The sequence below is a fragment of the Macaca nemestrina genome, chromosome 10 (assembly GCF_043159975.1).
Source record: "Macaca nemestrina isolate mMacNem1 chromosome 10, mMacNem.hap1, whole genome shotgun sequence".
Taxonomy (NCBI): Eukaryota; Metazoa; Chordata; class Mammalia; order Primates; family Cercopithecidae; genus Macaca; species Macaca nemestrina.
The window spans coordinates 83,857,509-83,883,054 of NC_092134.1; the positions used below are offsets into that span (position 1 = coordinate 83,857,509).

At 55.2% G+C, this 25,546-nt stretch overlaps 2 protein-coding genes and 1 pseudogene across 10 annotated transcripts in view; 1 reads left to right on the forward strand and 2 right to left on the reverse strand.

Moving 5' to 3' along the window:
• The window catches only part of LOC105492871 (HIG1 domain family member 1A, mitochondrial pseudogene), a 54,285-nt pseudogene extending 53,129 nt beyond the window's left edge, over positions 1 to 1,156 (reverse strand).
• Positions 1,142 to 11,456, forward strand: LOC105492870 (microspherule protein 1). Of its 6 annotated transcripts, none has more exons than XM_071071775.1 (15): positions 1,148 to 1,246; positions 2,445 to 2,894; positions 3,070 to 3,208; positions 3,618 to 3,756; positions 4,401 to 4,559; positions 4,706 to 4,782; positions 5,679 to 5,787; positions 6,084 to 6,222; positions 9,492 to 9,567; positions 9,895 to 9,923; positions 10,041 to 10,133; positions 10,231 to 10,313; positions 10,466 to 10,553; positions 10,798 to 10,925; positions 11,017 to 11,456. In XM_071071775.1, the coding sequence occupies exons 2-15, from the start codon at positions 2,846 to 2,848 to the stop codon at positions 11,101 to 11,103; spliced, it is 1,395 nt and encodes a 464-aa protein (XP_070927876.1). In that variant the 5' UTR covers positions 1,148 to 1,246; positions 2,445 to 2,845; the 3' UTR covers positions 11,104 to 11,456. The 6 variants fall into 6 exon arrangements, with proteins under 6 accessions (XP_011758498.1, XP_070927876.1, XP_011758497.1 ...); XM_011760195.3 differs by having other exon boundaries at positions 2,445 to 2,564; positions 4,706 to 4,815; XM_011760194.2 differs by having other exon boundaries at positions 1,151 to 1,246; positions 4,706 to 4,815.
• The window catches only part of LOC105492869 (potassium voltage-gated channel subfamily H member 3), an 18,899-nt gene continuing 4,799 nt past the window's right edge, over positions 11,447 to 25,546 (reverse strand). For 3 of the 4 annotated variants that reach the window (XM_071071771.1, XM_071071773.1, XM_071071774.1), the window contains 10 exons: positions 25,272 to 25,429; positions 24,965 to 25,172; positions 20,300 to 20,578; positions 19,807 to 20,006; positions 19,115 to 19,364; positions 14,889 to 15,106; positions 13,802 to 14,133; positions 13,278 to 13,384; positions 12,496 to 12,605; positions 11,447 to 12,402 (listed from right to left, as the gene is read on the reverse strand). In XM_071071771.1, the coding sequence (XP_070927872.1) occupies positions 11,803 to 12,402; positions 12,496 to 12,605; positions 13,278 to 13,384; positions 13,802 to 14,133; positions 14,889 to 15,106; positions 19,115 to 19,364; positions 19,807 to 20,006; positions 20,300 to 20,578; positions 24,965 to 25,172; positions 25,272 to 25,429 (2,462 nt within the window). In that variant the 3' untranslated portion in view covers positions 11,447 to 11,802. The remainder of the gene's footprint in view (positions 12,403 to 12,495; positions 12,606 to 13,277; positions 13,385 to 13,801; positions 14,134 to 14,888; positions 15,107 to 19,114; positions 19,365 to 19,806; positions 20,007 to 20,299; positions 20,579 to 24,964; positions 25,173 to 25,271; positions 25,430 to 25,546) is intronic. The other variant, XM_071071772.1, reaches the window with a different exon arrangement.

Genomic DNA, 25,546 nt, shown 5'->3' on the forward strand with positions numbered 1-25,546 from the left:
ACACTCCAGCCTGGGCTATGAAGCGACATTCTGTCTCAAAAAAAAAAAAAAAAAAAAAAAAAAAAAAAAAAAATCATTGGTTTTCTGATATTTTCACAAGTTTACATAACATATTTAATCAAGTGCCTGTTAAAAAATAAAACTCACAATCTTTCATGAGAGTTAAAATAAGCACGTACTCATTAAGCAAGCCCACAGAACAGTAAATGAGGTGGGTACTCTTGAAGCAGAGGACCATCGTATACTGTCAGGGCCAAAAGGGCCAGTCTCTCATTTGGGACACTTGAATTCTCTGGCAATGTCCATGTGATGTGTGCTTGACACTTCTGATGGGCAGTTTTGGAACTGAATCTTTCTTATTCCGAGCTGAAGTATGTCTCTTTATAACTGCTACACTTGAGTACGTCGCAAAGGGAGCATAAAACAAAAAGAACTCCTCTTTTAGAGAACAGTCTTTCTAGTTTTCCAGGGCATCTCTGACAGCCCCAAATTCCCAATTTTTCCGACAGGCTCGTTCTCCCATCCCAAGATTCCTTCCAAGGCACTCTCCTCTGAAGGTGCTTCCATTGGTTTTCTCTCTTACCTCCCGGCGACCACAAGTGGCCCCAGCCGTCCAGGTGGGTCCGGCTGACGGGACCAAGCGGACACCACTCCTTCTCGCAGAGTCTTTTTCTGCTTAGTAAAGCGACCCACGATCCTCCATCCGCTCCTCAGAGACTCCCTGCACTTTCTGTCCGCCACATCTCCCTGGTTACATTATCTCCCCGACTAGTGCTAGCAGGTGAGCCTGATAGAAGTTTCTCTAAAGGCGCTGGAGGAGTCAAACAATGCATAACGTCCTGTGCAACCCTCAGACTCCTATACCTCGCGTGAATTTGGAAGTCGAAATCCAGGCCGCGGTCCCGCTCTTCCCGCGTCTCCTCAATTAGCCCCGCTGGGTCTCGCCCTAAGTCTCGCCTTTCTCTTTAACTGGCCCCTCAAGCCAGGCTACCTCCTCGGTGCCTATAATCCCTAACGTTTCCCCATACGCTGTCCTTTCCGCTATTAGTAAAATATTTAAACCTTCGGTAAAATGGCCACGCCCCTGGTCACGCCCCCTTCATACACGTTGCCAAGACGAACCGGAAGAGGTTGCCAGCCCCTGGTTCGTAAACCGGAAGTAGACGTACCTCACAGAAGCCGGCTTTGGCCCTGCGGCTGCTACCGTCGCCGCGGAGAAATTGTTGGATCTGGCAGTCTAGGAATGGTGAGACCTCGCGGTTCGCCTCTGAGGGTTCTTAGAGGAGTTGGGGGTGAAATGGAGTTTTCCAGAGTGCCGACGGGGACGACCCCCCCAAAGTTTGGGGCCACGCCCCGGTGGCGCCCCGAAAAGCTGCGCATGCGTGGGCCGGACCGGGTTAGAATCTGGCTCGAGGTGTTACGCATGCGCAAAGTCATGGAGCTCGCGGGGTGAGACTGGGCTTGCGAGTTTACCCCCACCTCTCCAGCCACCAGCCTGTGGGTCTCAAAACCAAGGCTACTTGGTGCTCTGCTTTGAGTTGCAGAGGTGACTTTATCAGTGCTCTTACCCCGAGTTCTTGAGACAGACCTGGACCAATCCCCCACCTTGGGTGTGCACTCGTGGGAGAACGAGGGGCGGAAGGCCAGGGAAGCGGGCACAGACCCTACCTCAGTTTGCCGGCAAGCTGGGGCCCCTTCGCCCTCTCCTCAGATGTCAAGATTCTCAGTCGTAGCCTATGGAGCGGAGAGCGACAGGCTCACCTGGGGGCAGAGCTAGAACACTGAGCTAAGAGCCACCCTGGTTAGAAGAAGTGGGAACTCACGAGAGGAACGCCCCGAGAAAGTCCAGTACCTGGGTTCTCCAGGGGTTGTTGGGGCGCAGGGAGGTTGATAATTACGCACTTCCCAAACAGTGATTTTTGGTTTTAACGAGATGGTATCTCATGCAAATACCACTTTTAAATCTTCAGTAAAAACCCCAAGTGAAAAAAAAAAAACCAACGAGATGGACTGTTTGGAGTTTTGTCTCCCTTTCTTTTTTTCCTGCTTTGGTCTGGGAGGGGAAGGCTGGTGCTGCTGAGCTGAGTGGACAGCTGAAGTAAAGAAAAAGTGGACGAGGAATCCCCTGTCTCTTGCTAGTTTATAGTCAAGGCGCTTAACCTAGGAGATATCAGTAGAATTAGAGGGTCCATGAACCCTCTAAAATAATATGTGTTTGCACACTTTTCTGGAGTCCATAGCTGTTATCATACTCTGAAAGGTGCCAGTGACCTTCACAAGATTAATGTCTAAGATTATTATTGGCAGAGTGGGGCCTTATACCTCTTTCCTCTCCTTGTATCTTCCCTAGCTTAAGGGACCCTGGGGGACTTGAGCCAGTATAAGGAAGTGAGGCTGGCCAGTTGGAAATCTGAGCCTCAGGGAGCCTCATTTCTCCTTTGCAGAATCTCCTCTCAGCCTTTAAGCTCACCTGGTCAGAATCCTTGGATGAGCCTGTGGGATCCTTCCTCCTAGCCCTGTGGTTTGGAACCAGTGGCTTTGGGACTGTAAGAGGATGGACAAAGGTAGTATGAGGCCGGGACAGCTCCCCAAATGCTCGGGCGCCAAGGTCTGCTGATTCCACCCTGTGCCTGGCACGTGTGTCTTTCGGTCCTGGCTAGGCCTTGCCACCTCCCCCTGGGCCAGCACCACCCATGTACCTGTCGGCAGAGCCACAATTGACTGACTTGCTGTTGAGCTGCTGCTCTTTAGCATGGCTGCATTTTGATGGCAGAGGGAGCAGTTATGCCCAGAGCCCAGCGTGTCGGCATCACCAGTCTGACCTGAGCACCATGTGCTGCACGACATGACACGTGGCACCGGGGGAACTGCCCAGCGTGGAAGGTCTGGGCCAGGTCTGAGCCCAGATGGGATCTGGATGGCCAAGGAACTCTACCTTAAAACCTCAAGTGTCAAGGAGGCAGGGGAGGGGCCAAGAGGGCTGGCAGGGCAAGGGGGCTGGGGAGGGGTCCCATTTGCAGAGGCTCTAGGATCTGAGGAGGCCTGAATCCACCATTTCTCTCTTTGTAGATTCTCAGGGGCTGCTAGATTCATCCCTGATGGCATCAGGCACTGCCAGCCGCTCAGAGGATGAGGAGTCACTGGCAGGGCAGAAGCGAGCCTCCTCCCAGGCCTTGGGCACCATCCCTAAACGGAGAAGCTCTTCCAGGTAGTAAAGGTTCGGAGGGCCAGGAACTGGGAAAGGGTAGAAGGTCTATGGCGTTAAGTGCCACATGCCTCCACCTCTGTTGGGAATGGCTGCGTGAGCCCCCCTGGGGCCTTATATTGGCAGAGACTTATGCTTTTCCTGTCCCTGCTAAACCCTTCCCTGTGGGACTGAGGGCAGGGGAGGGAGATCTTAGGTCTCTGACGTGAAGTCTTTGTGGTGTGATCCCCTGTCATCTCAGAGGGCTGAAGTGTAGCAGTTCCATGGCCGCTGAGCTGGACTGTGGCGTAAAGTGAAAGCAGGCTGGAGCAGTTAGCACCTTACTGGGCACCTGCTCTTTTTTATGGGCTGGGTGTGTGTGAATGGGTACCAGGGTGGGGTAAGGAGTGTTCACTGGGCAGGCCCTTTACAGGTTCATCAAGAGGAAGAAGTTTGATGATGAGCTGGTAGAGAGCAGCCTGGCAAAGTCTTCTACCCGGGCGAAGGGGGCCAGTGGGGTGGAACCAGGGCGCTGTTCAGGGAGTGAACCCTCCTCCAGTGAGAAGAAGAAGGTGAGGAATTGGGAGACTTAGGGGATGGGAGGTAGTGCCAGATTTCATGTTTCCCCAGAACCTTTGCCAGCTGCCAGGAGCCCTGCAGAGCAGGCTGGTGAGAGGACCAAGCTGCCCTAGCCCTCATCTCAGATGCCTCTCTCCTGGGAACCCACCTCTCTCTACTCCCCATTTTTTGTTGCAGCCCCCACCCCCAACCCTGCTATTGCATCCTGTATCACATTCCGTGTGGGAGGCATGGAGCATGCATCTATTCTGGGAGCAGACAGCCTGTTCCCAGCACTGCAGAGTGTAAAAATAACCCCCAGGTGGCATTGCTCTGGCCCTAGACACTGCACCAGCAAGAGTGATTTCCCGGTATCCTCCCCACCCACCTTTCACTCTGGGGTCGGGGGTACCGCCAGCAAAGAGAAGACCCCATATGGTCAAGGACTATATAGAAGTAACTTGGTGGGAGGGGGTGGGTATTTGAAAGCTGAGCTCCTTTCCTGTACTTCCTTTTGTGGGCTGGAGTTGGTGCTGAGGCTGGGGCTGGGGCTGCCGCTGCCGCTGCCGCTGCCACGGAGTATGTGAAACTCTAGTCATGAAGCGCCAGCTGACTGGATGCTGGTTTTGAGCTCGGTTTATTCCTGTTCTCTGCCCAGGTATCCAAAGCCCCCAGCACTCCTGTGCCACCCAGCCCAGCCCCAGCCCCTGGACTCACCAAGCGTGTGAAGAAGAGTAAACAGCCACTTCAGGTGACCAAGGATCTGGGCCGCTGGAAGCCTGCAGATGACCTCCTGCTCATAAATGCTGTGTTGCAGGTAGTGCCCCTAACATAGGCTTAGTGTCTCCCTTCCCCCCAGCCTCCAGTTCGCACCCCAAAATTAGCCCAGCAGGGCCCTGTGGGTGGCAAAGAAGGGTTCTTCCCAGCTCCAAGGCTGGAGCAAATCCCTCTGGGGCCTTGCAGACCAACGACCTGACCTCCGTCCACCTGGGCGTGAAGTTCAGCTGCCGCTTCACCCTTCGGGAAGTCCAGGAGCGCTGGTACGCCCTGCTCTATGATCCTGTCATCTCCAAGTGAGTGGGAGCTGGTTCCAGCAGTGGGGAGGTACTGGGGACACCAGAATTTGGGTCCTGGAGCAGAGGGAGTTGTACCAGGGCCCCAGGAGGGGTCTGGGAGTCAGGACTCCTGGAGGCTCCTTGCGGGTGATACTGAGGCCTGAGAGGTTTCAAAGAGAAGTTTCTTCCTGCCTCCAGGCAAGGGAGTCTGAAGGCAGAGGGAATAGCATGGGGGAGAAGACTAAAATGAGTGCCCGGAGTGCACTGTGTGTGTTGTGGCTTTGGGCAGGTCACTTCCAACCTTCCCACATTGACCTCCTACAGTTTCATCCTCCTAATAGAAGAACACCAAGCCCCCTTCTAGCTCCAGTAGCCACAGGCTTCCAAATAAACTCATGTACACATGCAGCACACATTTCCTCCTCCTCAGTCACTTAATGTCTTCAGGGCTTGGTTGGATGCTTAACACCCATCATCTCCACAGACCCTGGCACCACTTAAGTTGTAGCTGCAGTTCTGATAGGAAATGGACTGGGCTCAGCTTGGAAAGAGGTGGTGGTAGGCAGTGGCTAGGGGGTGACAACTTTGGCCAAGTAAGGAGGAAGAACTTGGAGGGAGCAGCAGCTGGTCCGAGGCTCAGCGTCAGGAAGGACTGGGTGTGAAGGGGACATAGGGGCCTCCGTTTTGTGAGTTGGCTATTCATTCACTTGACAAACCTGTGAAGCCACAGGTTATCTGCTAAGCCTTAGGCCCTTTCTACTGAGGGCCTGGCCTCTAGGTTCTGGATCTCAAAAGCCTGTAGCTTTGGGGGAAATAGTAGGAACCACAGATTGCTAAACACCTTTCCTTCAGCCCTCCCCTCTGTATCTTTCTGTGTCCAGGTTGGCCTGTCAGGCCATGAGGCAGCTGCACCCAGAGGCTATTGCAGCCATCCAGAGCAAGGCCCTGTTTAGCAAGGCTGAGGAGCAGCTGTTGAGCAAAGTGGGATCGGTAAGGCTGAGGGCTGGGAAAGTGGAGGATCAGGGCGCAGGGAGAGCTGGACCACCTAGAAAACCACTGATGTGGAGAGCTCCCCACCCACTGTCTGGATGTGTGCACATGCACACGCATGCACGTCGGCAGGGGCCTTTGTGACAGGGGCCTTAGGAAGAGCCAAGCCTGACTCCCTGGGTGACTAGTTTGCTTCTTCCAGCTCCTGGGGGGTGCTGAGGTGGGAGGTAGAGATGGTAAGGCAGAGGCATGTGTGAAAAAGCCCAGATGGCTAGAGAATGTTTCCTGCCCTCCAGACCAGCCAGCCCACCTTAGAGACCTTCCAGGACCTGCTGCATAGACACCCCGATGCCTTCTACCTGGCCCGTACCGCAAAGGCCCTGCAGGCCCACTGGCAGCTCATGAAGCAGTATTACCTGCTGGAGGACCAGACAGGTAACGCCCCAGGAGCTGGCAGAATGGGGGTGTGTGCACGTGCATGTGTGTGTGTCTGAAGTACTCGACACAGCTGCCTTCAAGTGCCCTGTAACAGATTCCTCAGTGACCCTCAGTGTCTTGTTCACCTCACATTGCAACAAAACCTACTCTTTTCCAGAGAAAGTGGCTGGGATGGTCTTCAGCATCATCATAAGAGTAGCCAACATTGCCTGGAATCTTGGGCAAAAGGTCCAAATAGCAGAGTTATCTACCACTTCTTGTCTTTTGTTTGTTCATGACACACTTTTTTTTTTTTTTTTTTTTTTTTTTTTTGAGACGGAGTCTTGCTCTGTGCCCCAGGCTGGAGTGCAGAGGCGCGATCTCGGCTCACTGCAAGCTCCGCCTCCCGGGTTCACGCCATTCTCCTGCCTCAGCCTCCTGAGTAGCTGGGACTACAGGCGCCCGCCACCTCGCCCGGCTAATTTTCTTGTATTTTTAGTAGAGACGGGGTTTCACTGTGTTAGCCAGGATGGTCTCGATCTCCTGACCTCGTGATCCGCCCGTCTCGGCCTCCCAAAGTGCTGGGTTTACAGGCTTGAGCCACCGCGCCCGGCCGTTCATGACACACTTTATCCTCACATAAATAACACATTAATTGTTATGGATAACATTCAAACATGAGCAAAATGAGAAAGTCCTCTTCCCTGCCCACCCTTCACTTTGTTTTCCACCCTAGAGGTAATAACCACTTTTTCTGAGCTTTTCTGCTCTTTGCCTCTCTCCGTTCTTCATTCTGTCTTCCTTCTTCCTCTTCTCTTCCCACTAGGCTGTCAGTGCTGTCAAGCTGCCCTCAGGCCATTCATAAATCCCCGCTGGGACTTCACACCCAGTCCATCTGTCTCCCTTTCCCCAAGGGCCACGCTGCTCCCTGCTTCCTCTTGCCCCAGCAGCACAGCACTCCCTCTCCCAGTGACAGGGGTTAAGAAAACAGTGTGATTAAACTGGAGGAACTCCCCAATGAGGTCTGTAATTCAGGTTCTGATTTCCATAGTACAAGTACATTCTCACTTTCTAAAAGTACTGCCAGTTGCCCTCTACATAGTTTTTCACACAGTTCAAACATGAAACTTCTTTGGTACCCATCACCTTACTACCAGGGTCCTGCAGCTTCTGCTTAGGAAAAAGTATTCCTGCAGGAGCATTTTAGGAAATCTCATCAGAGGGAGGCCGTATCTTCCATTCCTAAGGACTTCTGATTTTAGTGGGCCAGGGGGCAGCCCTCTTTATTCCTGCGGCTTCCAAAATTCTGCCTCTTCCTCAGACTCAGATATCACAGAATGCCCACAGAGAGAACAGATACTGACTGGATAACTTTTCTTTTTACTGCTAAAGCTAGTTCCTTTGTCACTATTTTGAAAGTTTTGCCGGGCGCGGTGACTCATGCCTGTAATCCCAGCACTTTGGGAGGCCGAGGTGAGTGGATCACGAGGTCAGGAGATCCAGACCAGCCTGACCAACATGGTGCAACCCCACCTCTACTAAAAATACAAAAATTAGCCAGGCCTGGTGGCGCACACCTGTAATTCCAGCTACTCAGGAAGCTGAGGCAGGAGAATTGCTGAACCCGGGAGGCAGAGGTTGCCGTGAGCCAAGATCACGCCACTGCACTCCAGCTTGGATGACAGAGTGAGACTCTGTCTCAAAAAAAAAAGAAAAGAAAGTTATTTTGTGCGAATTTATTTGTTAACTAAAAGGCTTATCGTGAAAGTTTTATTCCTTCCTTCAAGAGTTTTGTATATGGGGATTTGATTTATCCTTTGCCATTGAGAGCTAGGAGACCCTAGGAACAGGCGGGACACATTGCTTAGCTGTCAAGTCAGCTGAACATGAGATTCGTGGAACTTGAGGCAACTCTGGTGGGGAGGGACTTGATGGAGTGACTGCCTCAGTTCCCCCCGTACGGTCTCACCTCGGCGGGAGGAAGAGGAGCATCTGTGGCCCCCCACACACTCCCCCCTCACTTATTCAGTTGACAGTTGCATGGCCACTAGCTGCTACAGAGCACCCCCTTCAGTCCTGGGAACGGCTGGCCTAAAGGCAGAGGTTTTCAGATTTGGGGAGCCTTAATCCCTTTAATTTTTTTTTTTTTTTTTTTTTGAGACGGAGTCTCGCTCTGCTGCCCAGGCTGGAATGCAGTGGCCGGATCTCAGCTCACTGCAAGCTCCACCTCCTGAGTTTACGCCATTCTCCTGCCTCAGCCTCCCTAGTAGCTGGGACTACGGGTGCCCGCCACGTTGCCCAGCTAGTTTTTTGTATTTTTTAGTAGAGACGGGGTTTCACCGTGTTAGCCAGGATGGTCTCGATCTCCTGACCTCGTGATCCGCCTGTCTCGGCCTCCCAAAGTGCTGGGATTACAGGCTTGAGCCACCGCGCCCGGCCAATTTTTTTTTTTTTTTTTTTTTTTTTAAAAGAGACAGGGTCTTGCCATGTTGCTCAGCTGGACTTGAATTCTCAGCTCAAGAGATCTTGCCTCATGCTCCGAGTAGCTAGGTCTGTGGGCACACACTTCCTTTCACATTTTGGCCAGAAAAAAAAACCAAAGAGTTTCATGAAATAGTATTTATCCTGAGCATATCTGATGGGCTCTGATGCTCACTATCCTATTCCATTTCATTTTTTGAAAAAAATGAAACTAACTACATGACCCATTAGCAGGTCATGACCCCAGATCAAGAGACATTGGCTTAAGGTGGGGCGGCACCCACCAGCACATACTTTCTCAGTGGAACTTGGCTGGCAGGTGCCTCCCAGCCCCTCACAGCGTGGCAAGAAATGCTGGAGATCATATGGTGTGATGGAAGGAGAGGTTGAGATTTCGAATTGAGAGAGCAGGATCTAAATCCTGGCTCCATCCCAAACTAGGGTCACATAGTTTAACCCCGCTCCTGTGTCTGTTTCCTCATCTGTAAAATGTAGCTAATAGCTAATGATAGTGCCTCCTCTGCTTAGTTCAAGGCTGTGTAATCAAAGCCCTTTGCACACCGAGAAGCCCATACAAAAGGTCAATTTTAATTTCTTTCCCTTTCTAGAACCACCTCTACGCTCAGCTAAGCCTAAAGATGCTTTGTGCCAAATTAGAGCCCAGCCTAATCTGGTATGGGCGCCCTTGCTGGTGCTGGGCTCTCCACCCGGTGCAGTCTGCAGCTGTACTTGGCTTAGTGGTCCGCTCAGCATCATGGGGTTCAGCAGGACCCTTGGTGCTCACGCTTCCTCTGTCCTTTGTTCAGTGCAGCCGCTTCCCAAAGGGGACCAAGTGCTGAATTTCTCTGATGCGGAGGACCTGATTGATGACAGTAAGCTCAAGTGAGTGGTTGGAGACACAGGAAGGGGTTGAGAGAGCCGAGTCCCTCCTGTCAGGTAGAGCGCCCCAGGCTGCCCAACCCCAGCCCTTGGGCTCCTGTTGGTGCTTGGCCCCTCTGGCTGAGCCCCCTCCCCTCCCACTGGGGCCTTCTTAGGCTCCACTGCTTTACCCTTATCCCCAGCCCAACCCCAGAGAAGGAGGCTGGGCCAAGGCCTAATAATACCGCCTTCCAGGCCACTTGGCTAAAGGGGCTCTGGAATGCCCTAATGAGCCAAGTAGCAGGCGAGCTGAAAGTGGACCTAAATTTTTCTTCTCTTCTTGCCCCTCAGGGACATGCGAGATGAGGTCCTGGAACATGGTAAGTGTGGCCTGATGGGGCAGTGAGGGGATGGAAGCTCCTGCCAGTATCAAGAGGAGCAGTACAAGGTGCTTGTGGCCTCAGAGCGTCCCTCCTTACCACCTCACCTCACCCCAGAGCTGATGGTGGCTGACCGGCGCCAGAAGCGAGAGATTCGGCAGCTGGAACAGGAACTGCATAAGTGGCAGGTGCTAGTGGACAGCATCACAGGTGAGGAGGCCCAGGCACCAGAAGGCAACCTTGCCCTGGTTCCCTGTCTTCCATTCTGGCCCTCGGGTAGGCTCTTCCAAACCCCCTCTTCCCCTAGGCATGAGCTCTCCGGACTTCGACAACCAGACACTGGCAGTGCTGCGGGGCCGCATGGTGCGGTACCTGATGCGCTCACGCGAGGTGAGGCAGGCCCATCTCTACCCTTCCTACACGTGCCTCCTCTGTCAGTGCCTTTCTCTGTGTAGTCCTTGGTTTCTCATCTTTCTCTGGCCTGCATAGACCTACTCCCCCAATTCTTCAGGTCCCAGCCCTCACCTGCCCCATTTCCCCAGATCACCCTGGGCAGAGCAACCAAGGATAACCAGATTGATGTGGACCTGTCTCTGGAGGGTCCAGCCTGGAAGATCTCCCGGAAACAAGGTATCCCCCACCTGCTGCCCCAGCAGGAAGCAGTGTGAGGATGTCCCTCCCAGCCTCTCGCTGTCCTTTCTAGCCCTGGGGCTTGATGTCCATGGGGACCCTCGTGAACTACCTGAGGCAGGGGTTCCTTGGTGTCTGCAGGAAGCAGAGCTGGTCCATGGAGGTTCCTGGTGCTCTCTGGCCTTTCCCCATCCCATCAATCCCTCCCAATCCCATCATCCCTTTTTCCTTTCTGCTTCCACAGGTGTCATCAAGCTGAAGAACAATGGTGATTTCTTCATTGCCAATGAGGGTCGACGGCCCATCTACATCGATGGACGGCCAGTGCTGTGTGGCTCCAAATGGCGCCTCAGCAACAACTCTGTGGTGGAGGTGAGCTGGGGAGGAGGCAGGAAGGCCAGGATGAGACCTAGGCATGGTGAGCCAGTACACAAGCCTGACCCCACCTCTGTCTCCCACCCAGATCGCCAGCCTGCGATTCGTCTTCCTCATCAACCAGGACCTCATTGCCCTCATCCGGGCCGAGGCTGCCAAGATCACACCACAGTGAGGAGTGGTGGCAGGACTCGTGGGCCCTCTCCGGCCTGTTTCGCCTGCCACTCCAGCCCCCTTGAGCTGGGAACTCAAGCTCCTGGAAAAACCTGCCCAGATTGGGCAGTGGGAGGCTCAGCTGCGGGCCATTAATTTGAGCCTTTGAGGGAGGATAGGTCTGGCCGTTGTGAAGCCAGCAGAGGCTGAGAACCTCGGGCTTCCCTAGAGCCAGAGCCCCTCCCGCTCTTCCTCTCTTTAAAAACAACCCTACCCCACATTGCCACCTTCACTCCCGTGTCTCCAGCAGATTAGCCTCAGACTCTTCCTTTATTGTTTTTCTTTTGTAAATAAAAAGCAACAGGTTCCAAAGTAGTTTCTTTTATTATTATTTTTTTTAATATAAAAATTTGGGACAGGTAGAGGCAGGGGCACATGCAGGGGATGGCAAAGCCCTTCCTTGTCCTCAGGTCTCTGCCCCCAGCCTGCAGAGGGAGACCGGGAGGTCGGAGGAGCAGGCTGAGGAGGGGCCTGCCCCAGGGCTCCAGCCCACCCTCTCTGAGAGTCAGGAGCCAGGCCCTCCTTTGCTTCCAGGCTCCCTGCCCTGAGCCAGCGGGCCACATGGAGTCCATGGGGTGGCCGCCACCCTGTCTTCACTCTGAGGTTGGGCTGAACAGCAGATGGCAGCACGCCTGGCAACACTGAGTTCTAGGGCTGGTACTCAGACCCCTGTGCCTTCTTCCTGGGTCCACTGGACTGTGCCAGAGCCGTGGCAGCCAATAAGCACCATCTCCAGGCTGTGGGGGTCCCAGGGCAAGGCCAGGCCCCCTGACACTGGCGGGGGCTCTCCAGTGCTGGTAGCCTCAGCCTGGCTCACAGGCTCTGGGGGCCCAGTCCTAGCCCCTTCCTCAGAAGGAGGAGGTGAGGCAGGGGTGCTGGGCTCAGAGCAGAGGTCTCCTGAGGCAGGGGGCTCTGAGTCTGAGGTGGAGGTCCAGAAAGCTGTGGCTCGAGGCCAGGGGGAGCTCTGAGATGCTGGGGGACCCCAGGGCCAGGGTGCCATGAGGGGAGGAGGTCCCGGACGAGGGTGGGGCCAAGTCCCACTCAAGACAGAGCCAGCTGGGGGCTGCAGGCAGTAGGAGGATGCCCCAGTGTCCACACACAGAGGCTGCAGAAGCCCGGAGGCGCTGGCTGGGCATGGCCCCTCTCCTGAGGCCCGAGGGCATGGACCCTCCCTATGGGGTGCCAGGACAAGCTGCACAGCCTGGCGAAGTGACTGTAGTCCTTCCCGCATCTGCAGCACCTGTTCTGACAGCTCCATCACCTTCGGGGGTGGGAGGAGGTGAGGTCAGAATGGAGTCAGCCATGGAGTGCCTGCCCCGGCACCCCCCTCACCTCCACCTTCCCCCTCACCTACCGCCTGCCGAAGCTTGTCCAGTGTGTCTGTGTTCCTTGCCTCGCTGGGCCCATGGGGGACAGTGAGCAGGCCACTCTCTGTGGGTAGTAGGATGGGGTTATCAGCTGGGGCTGGTAAGAGGAGACAGGCAGTGGGAGGGTCTAGGCCTTGCCGCAGTTAGACCACATTGACCTGGCAGGACCTGACTCCTAGGATCATCTCTTCTGGCCTTGCCCAAGGTGTTGAATTTTGCCCAAACTTCCATGGGCAGGGAAAACACCGCCCAGCAGCCCTCAGCCACACTGCCTAGCGCTCTCCTTCCCCTCAAAAAGTTGTTCTTTGTGCCTGTCACTTGCTCTGTCCTCCAGGCAAATGGACATTTCTAGGAGCTCGTTACCTTGTTCACTTCCCTGGCCTGGAGCCACTTTCACCCCTGGTTCCCCAGCCCTCTATCCCCGCAGTTAGCCAGACATTGTGCTAAGGCTTTAAGTTACATTATATAATATAAACATCAACCCATTTTTTTGCAGACAGGAAGCTGGGGCCAGAGAAGCCAAATTCACACTGCTAGAAAACTGACAGAGCAAGGACATAAACCCAGTTCCTGGCTACATCAAAATTAAAGTGCTGGTCTTCACCACCAAACTCCCCTGCCCGCACGGCACAGAGGGGTAGTGGGGTGAGATGGCCTCCAGGCAGTCTGCCAGTTACTTTAACACTGGTGGCACAGAGGCCAGCAGTGCTTGAGGTTCACAAGGCAAAGGGGCCGCCCACCAACCTAGACCATCCCGGGGCCCTGGTACCTGGTCCAGGGGAGGGGCTGCTGCTACATTCCGGGCCAGACTGGCCCATGCGGAAAGAGAACTTGGGCTGGTCCGAGCCACAGCCGTCTTCAATGCCATCTACTACCCTGTGAACCCAGGCACCACGACAACAAATCAATGGACAGGCAGCCACTGTGGGGTCGTATGGGATGGGATGCCCCAGCGTCCACACACACAGGCCACAGGAGCGTGGAACTGACCAGGAGCCCAGGAGAAAGCTAACATGGGGTCCCTTCCCCTAGGAGCTTGAGGTTTAGCTGGGAGGCCAAGCTTGAGCAGCATGAGATGCGAGAGTTCAGAGCAGCGTGTGCCACACACCACACAGTGGAGTGGGACAGCAGGAGAAAGGAGGAGCACAGAGGCTTCCTGGAGGAGGCAGGCTTGACCCACATAGGCTAGCGGGAATTAAGATGGTTAGATGGGCACCTAGGGTAGGGTGCACCTGCCCAGGGCCTCAGCCTCATCACCACCATCTCTGCCATGGGGGCCTAGGGTCTGCTTACCTGGGGCTCAGATCTGGGGGCACATTCCATGGCATGGGGGGCAGCCGTAGCCCCTCTAGGGCCCGTGGGGGAGCAGAGGGGCCAGCCTCAGCCTTCAAAGCCCCTGCCCTGCCTGGTCTCCCTCTGCCACCTAGACGAGGCCGGGGTGCTGTTCGACGTGGGGATAGCAGCTTGGCAGCCGAGGATGAGGAGGTGCAACCAGGGGACAGCAGGGGGCTGGAGGGCTCATCAGCTGGGGCTGGGGAGACTGTGGGGCCCTGCTCCCCATCTGTCTCCTTCTCCTCCAGCGTGGACATAAGGGTATTGTCGCCGCTCAGGGAGCTGGTGTCCACCTAGGGATAGTGGGGGACAGAGAATCGGCATGGATGGTCACTATTGTGTGACCATATGGCCACTCACCTCCTCTACCAAGGCTTCATCTCCCTGGGAGGGATGAGCCATCTTTGTTAGAATAGCCAACGTCTATTCTCACTGAAGGTCCTATAGATGATACTATCCTAATCTAAAATCTATCTAAAGCCACCAAGCCCTGGAGGTGTTAACTACCTCTCGAAATTCTAGCCAAATACGGAAACCACCACCCCTTTACCAGGTCCCTCAGCCTAATTAAACTATCCAAGATAATGCAGCACTAAAAACTGGTTTGGAATTAGTGACAATCCAGGACAATTCAAAAGCCGCTCAGAACAGTCCTGTTTCACCATGAAAAAGCAGAGGGGGCCACCAGGCTCTCTTCAGAAGCAACCTGGAGGGCTGGTGCCTGTCCCTGCCCTGCTCAGCCCCTGACCCCCAGGAGCCACCCCTTCCTGTGCCAGCACCAGTGCATTCATCTTCCTTTACTAAGATTCCTCTGGACGGGATAAGGCTGCCTCAGACAGGCCAAGGAGAGCTGGCAGGGGTGGCTGCGCATGCTGGGCTGGGCGCATGGGTGTGGAAGGGCAGACAGGGTGTAGACCCCTGCCCGAGGTGGGGGCTTTCATACCAGGCCACACTTTACACACAGCTCTCCACCATCCGCAGCCTCTGCCCACCTCACCAGGCTCCCCGGCACCCCCAGCCCCTCCAAGCACGTACTCAGCACACTCACCTCTGCAGAGCCTCCCCCAGCACCCAGGTTGTAGCTGAGCTCCCCTCGGAGGCCACGGCTGAAGCGCGGGGCAAACTCGGGGTAGAGCGCAAGGCTGTCGTGCAGGCCAGCCAGCTGCAGACACTGCAGGACGCAGTACGTCAGCCCCTTCACATCGGCGTTGGCCTTTACCACCTGCTCCCTCCGGGGCAGCTCACAGCCGATCAGGTCACCCTTCCCTGGGGAGAGGAAGCAGAGGTCAGTAAGCCCTGAGAGCTTCAGCCATGAGGTGAGAAGAGGGGGCTGCAGGTTGCTGAAATTCCCTTCAGGGCTGGGCTAGGCCTCGGCAGCTGAAGCCTTGAAGCCAGCACAGAGAGGGGCAAAGAGGCCTGGGACACGGCCTAACGCCTGCGGCCTGTTTCACTGGCTCCCACAAGGGCTTGGGGTAAAGAGCTCTGTGACCCAGGCCCTCAAACACATTCAGGATCAAAACCACTGTGCCGGAAAACCTGAATTTTAGCCCTGAGACAGACTGAACTGTCTTCAGTTCTAGTGGTTCACAGCTGGCTCTGTTGATTAGAATCCCGTGGAAAAGTCAGAACAAACACCCAGGCCCCATCTCTACCTACAGCATCACAGTATCTACGGGAGACCCCACAGTCTGATTGTTTTTAAGTCCCACAGGTGATTCAGCTGCAGCTTGTCCAGGAATCAGTGTTTGGAACCAGCAAATTAGAGCCCTGTGTGGCACAGGGAAAAATGTCAGGCAGCCAGGCTCACCTTCCTGAGCCCCAGCTGTCTCTGCTCCACAAGAGATGCTGCATTTAACTGAGTCTAGGGAATATTCTTGATCTCACCAGAAGGGGTCAATGGAGGTTTTCCCACAGCCAGGTTAAGACTGCCACCTGGCTGACAGCAATTATTAAATGGCATCAATGAGAGCCTGCGATGTAATCTCAGAGATGTCACATGGGGTTCGGTGGGTGAGATGTGTCTTAGAATCAATGAAATAGGGTGTGTCTGTTCAGGGACATGTTGAGGCTAAATTAGAGTTAATGTAGATAAAGTGCCTCACACAAAGACAACCAAAAAGAAATCATTTTCTTCCTTTCCCTCCCAAATAGAACCCCCTATAAATCATTCCTGCCAGGCACAATGGCTCCAAGCACTTTGGGAGGCCAAGGCAGGAGGATCTCTTGAGCTCAGGAGTTTGAGACCAGCCTGGGCAACATGGCAAAACCCCATCTCTACAACAACAACAACAACAACAACAAAAATTTAGCTTGGTGTGGTGATGTGCACCTGCAATCCCAGCTATTCTGGAGACTGAGGTGGAAGGATCACTTGAGCCCAGGAGGTCGAGGCTGCAGTGAGCCGAGATCACACCACTGCACTCCAGCCTGGGCAACAGTGAGACCTAGTCTCAAAAAAAAAAAAAAAAAAAAAATCATTTCCAACAGGGATAGGCACGCAGTCCGGGCTTGGGCAGAGCACTCACTACCCTCAAGGCAGCTCAACCACCGCCAGGCAGTTCAGACTGTTAGAAAGTGTTTCAAAAAGGATGGCCCCGCTATGGACTACCTCACACTGCCAGCAGCACACACTGAGCTTACGTCTCCTCTACATGTTTCTGGACTTTTGCTCCAACTTAAGTATAGAATGCACCCCAACTTAAGTATAGTTTAACACTTGATTTTCTTGGTTTCAGGCCATCCTTCTGGGTCGTTCTGAGAGCTGTTTGGATCTCAATGGTGATCATCTGGGGAATGTGCTTTTCATTTGTGTCGTCTGAAATAGGATAAGCACATGCTTCTTGTCTTCATCCAAGAGGTGAGAGAAAATGAGAAACAGGACAGGACCGAGGGCAGAGCCTCAGGACCGTAGACTACCCGCCAGGTGCAGCTCATCAAACTACTTCCTTCCTCACAATGGACTTTGCATATGCTTAGCTTCCATCAGTTCATCAACAGAAGCAGGCGCCAGAACACAGAGCTGCCAGGAGCAGGCAGGATGCACTTGGACGTTCGAGTAAAAAGGTAGGTGAGGAGAGGGTATGAAGGCAAAGCAGAGAACCCGACCATGATTGGGGTCGGGGAATCAGGCATTCATTCACCAGGGCATCCAGAGCCTCCAAGTCAACAGGGAAGTAGTTCACCCAAAACATATAAGCAGTGACAGGATAGATCAACGGTGGCATAAGTCCTGGTGCTAGGGACATTGTGGAGGCAAAGGCCCAGGGCACAGGCTGTGGCCATTCTTGTGGCACTGAATACTGCACACTGAACGTGGCTATTCTGAGACGTGGTGCCTGGCACCAGCAAAGGCATGCTCTGAGAGGACCTGTGCCAGCTCCCAGCCACACAACTCCCTTGGCTCCAGGCTGAAAACCATCTGTTTTGTAATCCACTCATCAATCCTGCTTTGGATTCACCAGTCTACAGTGGTGAAAATCTGTCCTTGTGCCCTTCGGAATCTCTCCAAGGATTGCCAGCTACACTTGACTGGCATAACTCCATTTTCTCATGTTGGCATAAATCGCATGTAGGCCCAAAAGCTGGACTCACGAAAGACGTAAAACAAAGGGTATGAACAACCTGTCCCCACTCTCGGGGTCTAAGACCCCGATGGCATTTTTTTCCTCTTGTTTCCAGCTGGAAGGTCATCGTCCTCAAGGGAGCAAGGATGGACACACAGTAGCTGCGTCTGGTGACACTGCCCCACCTTCTTGGCCCTTTCCTTCTTCTCATCTTGATTGTGGATTGCCAGATGAATGACAAACCTCAGCCCCAGGGCTTCAGCAGTCCCCACAGTGAATCTACACGTGCCTTGGCTGCCTGAGGATTCTATGTGGTTAGCAGTGGTCAGGTCACCACCTCCCCACATGTACAAGTCCTTTGACTACCCACACCGGTCTCATGTTCCTCACCCTCTAGGGTCACCATGGTAGTCTCTTGCAGCCACAGAGCTCTGCTCCCCTTTAGTGGCTTTTCTTTTTCTTTTCTTTTTCTTTTTCTTTTCTTTTTTTTTTTTTGGAGACGGAGTTGTGCTTGTTGCCCAGGCTGGAGTGCAATCTCTGCCTCCTGAGTTTAGGTGATTCTTCTGCCTCAGCCTCCCAAGTAGCTTGGATTACAGGTGTCCACCACCACGCCCAGCTAATTTTTGTATTTTTAGTAGACACAGGATTTCACCATGTTGGCCAGGCTGGTCTTGAACTCCTGACCTCAAGTGATCTGCCTGCCTTGGCCTCCCAAAGTGCTGGAATTACAGGCGTGAGCCACTGCGCCCGGTCCTTTAGTGGCTTTTCACAGACACAGCCCTATGTTTCCCTGAGAGATGGAATGTGCTTTCCCAAATCCTAGGGTGCAGGTCCAACCCTCCTAATGATGGCTTCCTCCCTGCCAGTCCCAATTCCCCCCAGAGCACCTGGGAGCCCCGTGGAAGAAGCATGAGACTTGGCGCCAGGTGGATGGGGCTCTAACCCTGGCTGGCCAATTCCTAGCTGTTCATTAACTTCTCTGACCTTGGTCTCCTGCTATGCAAAATAGGAATAATGGGTTTTGTGAGGTTGGAGTGAGACAAAGCATGTGAGGAACTGGGACAGGGCTAGTCACACTGTGAGCCCCTGTGATCAGCACTACTATTGTGTCCATTCCACACCTGCAATTTCTTTGTCTGCATCTAGGGAACTGATTTTCTTTTTCACCTCCTTCTTTTGCCAAGAAGTGAAGTATATACACTGTAGGTACCATTTCACCAGAACAAGTCTCCCTGACTATTTGGAGACTGAGCTCTGTCACCCATCTGGGCTCTGGGCCTGCTCTGTGATCTGCCCCAGGAAAGTCACATCTCACCGTTCCTGGGGGACCACAAGGACAGCTTCTGTTCCTCCCATTTTTGGCCCTGCCTGACACTCTCCCCAGCACTTCCATCCCCAGCTTCTGATTTTCCTCTTGAAGGAGGGGCAGCTCCCCTCTGTTCCCCATAGACTGGCTCCTTTCAAAGGCTGGCTCTCCACTCGCTCGGCCCCAGGCACACCTGCGATATCATATCCACCTCCTTATGCTGCCACCTTGCAGTCAGTGGGGCTTCTCTGAGCTTTGACCAGGACTCCATAACTACTCCTGACTCCACCTTGGCTGTTTCTCTCTCAGTGGCCTTGTGGAGGTCCCCTCTCCAGGTTTTCCACAGATCAGGGCCATGGTCTCACACACACGTGCCCCCATGCCCTCTCTGCCACCCTCACAAACCTAGGATGGCGAGCACGGTGCCACCCTTGAGCACCTCCATGGAGCCAGAGCAGACAAAGTAGAGGGCCTGCAGGGCATCGCCTTGGTGGATGAGGTACTCGCCCGGCGTGCAGAAGGCAGGCCGCAGGGCCAGAGACAGTGCCCGCAGGCAGCCGCGGCTGGCTGCCTCAAACAGCGGCAGCTGCAGGACCTCCTTGTGCAGGTGCATGGCGATGTCTGCGCGCAGCTCGTCAGGGAGGCTCTGCAGCAGCTGCGGGCAAGCAGGTGCAGGGGTGGGGGGGTTGGGAGTGGCAGAAGAGGAGGTGGCCTCCAGTCAGCCCCTTTCCACCCTAGCAGGCCTCAGGAACAGGGGAGGCATGGGAGGGACCTGAGGCGTCTCTCACAACTCCAAGCTCCACACAGGGTGGGCAGCGAGGGGCTTCCTCCACCTCCCTCTCAATCACTTTAGCCCCCCGAGCAGCCCAGCTTCCCATCTCAGTGAGTACAAGCCCCCAGACCTAACTGGGGTTCAGAGGGCCCTCCAAGCCTTCTTAGCTGCCCTCTGTCCCATGCCGCTGTCCCCCCCAAGAGAGAAGGGAGGCACAGAGGCCAAAATTCTGCATTCTTCATCCTCCCTCACTCCTGATAATTCTAGGCCATTGCAAACCCCTTGAGGGAGCAAAGGCTAGCAGGCCCAGCCCTGGAGGCCGCACCTCGGTGGTGTCGATGCCATTGTTCACCGCCCAGGTGGCCTGGAAGTACTCCAGCATGCGCTGCTTGAGGGGCTTGGGGATACGGTGGATGCGGATGTAGTCGCGCAGGTCGCGCGTGCGGCTGTGGTACAGAAAGCGGCGGGCGTACATGCGCTGGATGATGGCCGTCACGTTCCCGAACACCACCGCGTGCATCAGGGCTGGGGGAAGGTGGTGAGAGGGGGTCACCTTGGGGACCTGGCCCGGCCTGACACCACGCTAGGCTCATCTGTCTCCGGCCCCGCAAGCTCCTAGGCAAGGCCCGAGGGCCGCTGTGCGGGGCGGGGTCTCCCCCACCCCCGGCCCCCGAGTCTTCCCCATCCCCTGCCCGGAGTTCCACGGCCACCTAAAGCGGAAGAGCCCCCGGCCTCAGGCCCTCCGGGGAGTGGGACGGCGCCGCCTGCGGGCAGAAGTCTGGGAGTGAACCCGGGAAGACGCGCGCGACCGGGCTCACCGCCGATGAGCATGGTGCAGATGGAGAAGATCTTCTCAGTGTCCGTGTTGGCGGACACGTTGCCGAAGCCCACGCTGGTGAGGCTGCTGAGTGCGAAGTAGAGGGAGGTGATGTAGGCGCTGCGCAGCGACGGGCCGCCTAGCAGCTCCAGCCCCGTCCCGTTGGCCTCGCTGCTGCTGCTGCAGTTGTCACTCTGGCCAGAGCTGTTCCCTCCGGCTGGTCTCCGGCCCACCAGGTAGTAGGGGGTCTCCAGTCGGCGGGCCAGCTCCTGCAGCCAGCCTGAGGAGGGAACAGAAGGGACTGAGCAGGCAGGAAGACTCGGCTACACTGTGGGCGAGGATGCGGGACCCTGGGGGTGGGGACACTCAGACACAGACCGAGCCCCATGGCTTCCCGCAGCTTTGCCCCTTCACTGCCAGCCTAGCACGCCCCTCTCCACCCCCTCAACCCTCAGAAGAGTCTGCCATTTCCCCCGCCAGCTCCTGTTGGCACTGGGGATGACACAAGGGAAATCACACCCCTTCCCCCATGCCTGGCACCCATCCCAGGTAACGGGCCCAGTCGGAGGGCCTGGCTGGCGTGGGCAAAAGGACTGGGGTGCTCACTGCATTCAACCACAGCCTCAACCCCAAAGATGGATGGTGAGGCCACCTCCACCCTCACCTCCACCTGCCCACCAGGACTCCTCTTCCTGCATTTCTCTGAGCCCATCTGCTCCAGAAGGCCCTCCCTCCCCTCCCCATTCAGCCTCATCCCTCCCCACAGCCACACAGCCACACAAACCACTCAGCCTCACACACAGGTCCCAAGTACGCCTGCATGGACATGCACACACACGGTTAAGGCTATGTGTGTGTCCCACACAGTCAAGAAGACAAAGGACACATGTGTGCCCCTTACAGGCACCTCGCCATAGCCACTCACACTGAAAAGGCCTGTGCACACTTGGAAGAGGGACAAAGGTACACTGGTGCCTACACGCTGTCACTTAGGCGGGGGGTGGAGACACACTTTCGTGGACAAGAGCACACAGGTGAATACATTCACACAGGTGCGTGCACATGCACACACACACACAGTCACACACAGTCACACACACAGTCACACACACACAGTCACACACACACAGTCTCACACACAGTCACACACACAGTCACACGCGCACACACACAGTCACACACACGCACAGTCACACACGCACACACACACAGTCACACACGCACACACACACAGTCACACACAGTCACACACACACACACAGGCACAGGCCAGACTGGGCCACGGAGTAGAGGCTGGATTTCTCCTTAGCCCAACATTCTCCACTTGGCCTTGGCACGGAGTAGGGCTGTGCACTGAGGTCTCTCCCAAGCCTGTGTGCTGGGAGTCACTCTCGAGCCTAGCTGGAGGGTTGCAGGAGCTCTAGGGTGTTGGGTGGGGGGTCCCAAGGTCCACAGAGGTCCTGGCAGAGCTGAGGGCCATGGGGTGCAAGAGAGACAGGGCAGATTGGCTGATCTAGAAATGTGTGGCTGTGGCTTGGGGTCACAGGCTGCAGTGGGACCCCACCTCTCCACCTGTGCTCTGCTCCTCCCACCTCAGCACAGACCCCCTACTCCAGACTCTCCCTAACACTTTAGGCATATGGGTCCCTGTGGCCCCGACACATTTGTCATCCACCCACTCATTCATTCAGCAACCTCGCACAGTGTGCCAGGAGCTAGGGGCCCCACAGGAGCTCCCTGAGGGCTCCAGTTCAGAAGGGCAGATGACATAGGGCCAGAGCTACATCTCAGAGGTGCCACACAGCAGGAAGGAAGGGGGGCTCGAACCAAGTGCCATGGGCTAAGGCTAGAAGGCTTCTGGAAGAAGGGACATTTGTTCCTGGTTCCAAAGGGTAGTTAGGGTTTTGATACAAAGAAACCGAGGGGGTCATTCCTGGTGGAGGGACAGGCACGAGCCAAACCTGGAGATTGATATTTTAAGACAAGTACAGGCAAATAGCTCAGTTTGGCTAGAATGTGGGGTTAACAGTGAGGGCATTACATTCCAGGCTAAGGAATTTAGGGGGATGTACTAAGACCTGCACCAAGGTGGGGGTTCACCTTCCCGTTATCTGAGGTGTGCTATAATAATGCAATGGAGTACGTGGTTGGGCGCAGTGGCTCATGCCTGTAATCCCAGTACTTTGGGAGGCTGAGGTGGGCGGATCACAAGCTCAGGAGTTCGACACCAGCCTGACCAGCGTGGTGAAACCCCGTCTCTACTAAAAATACAAAAATTAGCCAGGAATGGTGGCGCATGACTGTAATCCCAGCTACTCGGGAGGCTGAGGCAGAAGAATTGCTTGAACACAGGAGGCGGAGGTAGTAGTGAGCCGAGATTGCGCTGTTGCACTCCAGCCTGGGTGACAAAGTGAGACTCTGTCTCAAAAAAAAAAAAAAAAAAAAAAAGCAATGGAGTACACAAAACTCTTTACAATCACTGTTTAGTTGGCCTCTGAGGGTGAAGTCACCCAAAGTCAGATGCCCAGAATAGGGAAGGTGGGGAGAAGCAGCAGGACACAGGAGAGGGTAGCAGGGAGGCCTCTGATCTCTAAGTGTTGGCCATGGGACATCAGCAGCCCCTGAAGCTGGGGCCAGGATGGTGCCTCCAGCAGGGGGGGTCAGGCCAGCAGGAGCTGTCCCGGAGGCTGGGGGCTCACACACTGAGGAGTGCCCTGAGTTCTCTCCCTCAATACTCGGCACAGTCTTGTGAAAATCCAGCCCACCTCCACTGGGCTAGTGGGAATCTGGGGAAAGAACTCTGTCCACATCATGGACAGTGGAAAAGGAAACCCAGTCAAGGAAGCACGGAGAAGGAGCCACCCACCCACCCACCTCAGCCTCACCTCCCCCTACAAGGAGCTCTCCTGCCTGGGCTGGACTTGGAGAGGTCTGGGTTTGGTGCCAACCCCGTTAGGGGGCAGACTCCCTGGAGAAAGAGGAGATGATGATGTGAAGAACTTGTAAAGTATCTAAATGTAGACTAGTACCGGCTCCAAATGGAACGAAACCACCCTGGAACTCAGGGGTCAAGGGTGAAAGAATACCATGTGTATCTGCAAGGGTCGACCCACCCTTGCCCACCCTGTGGGGCCCAGAGACTCTTGGGAGCTAGAGGTGTTCTTAGTGTCAGATCAGCAACCCCTGTGAGGTGGTTGGAAGAGAGGAGCCTCATGGACAGAAGACCAAGGGTATCTGGGTCCCATTTCAGGGGGCGGGAGTGGACCTGGAGATTTGGTGTCTCAGCTCACTTCGGGGCTGGGTGGTGGAGACAGGCTTTGTTTCACCATTGTCCGTCTCCTGGCCCTCTGACTGTGTTTGCTGTGTGGTCATCTGACCCCAGAGCAGCTGCTACCACAGGCTTCCTCTGGGAATGGCAGGCACCAAGGAGCTGTCACTGCCTGGAGTGTCCTGGTTTCCACCTGCTCAGCAGTGAGAGCACTCGGGGGAAATTTCAAGTGGGCCCTCTGTGACACACACAGGCCTCCCGTGAGCTTGAGAGGGAGAGAGGATTCACAGGAGCCTTGTAGTTCCCAGAGAACTGGTCAGACCTGGTTTCTAAGGCTGACCTGGACACCTGGTGACTCCAACAAGGAGCAGACAGTCATAAGAGGCCACCTGCACCTGGAAACCCGGCTAAATGTCAGTTACCTGGAAGATGAGAGAGGGCTGGAGGGCTGGGGAGGAAGAAGTCAGGCTTGATTTTGGACCTGAGGCACAGTGAGAGTTAAAAACAGCTGGAATGGAATGGTTTGGCTAAAGGGGGAAGTTGAGATGTTCACTCAGTGGTGTCAGTGGAATGGCCGAGGGAAAGCAAGGTGAAGCGGGAGAGCTGTGAGGAAAGGTCTGGAGACCCTGGAACTTGGAGGAGCTGGGAGGAGGCCAGCCAAGGGCTGCATCACCCACAGCTGAGAGGAACTGTGGTTGGCAGATACAGGAACTTCGAGGAGGATGAGGGTTTGGCCCCAGAAGGTCACTGTGACCTTCCGGGTGACATTTTGGGTGCAGAGGTGGGGGTGGAAGCCCTCCCAGCAGGAGTTAAGATGTGAGTGGGTGGTGAGCAGAGGGAGGAGCTGTGGAAGGAAGAGAGGTGACATGAAGGAGAGTGAAGATGCTGGGGACGCAGAAAGGCTGCTTTTTAGGCTGGGGGAGAGCAGAGATGCAGCAGGGAGAAATGTGGACTGGAGATGACAGGAGCAATGTGGACTGGAGGTGACAAGAGAAGGCAGGGGCTTTGGAAGCCAAGGTATTGGGATCAAGCTTCAAAGAGGATGCAGGGGGAGGGGTGGAGAGTGCTGGGTATCAGAGAAACCCTGGAGGGCAGTGGCTCCCTGCTTGGCCTTCCCAACGGGGCAGGGGTTTAAGGAATGTGACCAACATTTGGTCCCAGGAGGCCTTGGATGGGCGACTGGGATTCCTTGGGCTTTCTCCACAAGGCCCAGCTGCTGGAGAACAGGCCTGTCACATGGTGGTGGTTGTCACACTCACACCTGCACACCCTCTTCTCTGATTTGCACACATGCAGACTTGCACAGGTCCCTGACACAGCACCCACACTTGTGCTCACACTCCTCTGACACGTTTGCACAACTCCCTCCCCACCACATGCAGAGGGAGCCTCCAGTACCAATCTCAGGCAGCTCGGATTCGCTGCTCTCGATCTCCCGCTGACCAATGTAAAACCAGACGCAGGCAACCCAGTGCGCAAGCAGGGCGAACACGGCCATGAGCAGTGTCAGCACCACGGCGCTGTACTGCGAGTACCGGTCCAGCCGCGGAAGCAGGCGCAGCAGGCGCAGCAGGCGCACCGTCTTCAGCAGGTGGGCCCCGAAGTACTAAGATGCGGGGAGGGAGGGAGGGAGGGAGGTCAGCCAGGCTGGCCCTGCCTGTCCCCTGGCCAAGTCCACCCACCCAGCCAGCCCAGCCACACTGACCACGTTGACCTTGAAGGCATGCAGCAGGTCAAAGGGCAGCGCTGCGATGACATCCAGCAGGAACCAGGTGGTGACGTAGTGGAGGCAAATGGACTTTGGGGCAAACACCACCTGGCCCGACTTGGACACGAATGTGGTACGGAAATTCAGCACAATGTCTGTGGGGAATCCAGGTGGGAGTCAGCACTGGGGCTGGGGGGCAGCCACTCTTGCCTGGACACCTGCTTACCTTCTCAGTAGCTGACACTGTCCCCGGCCCTTTCCATATATCATCT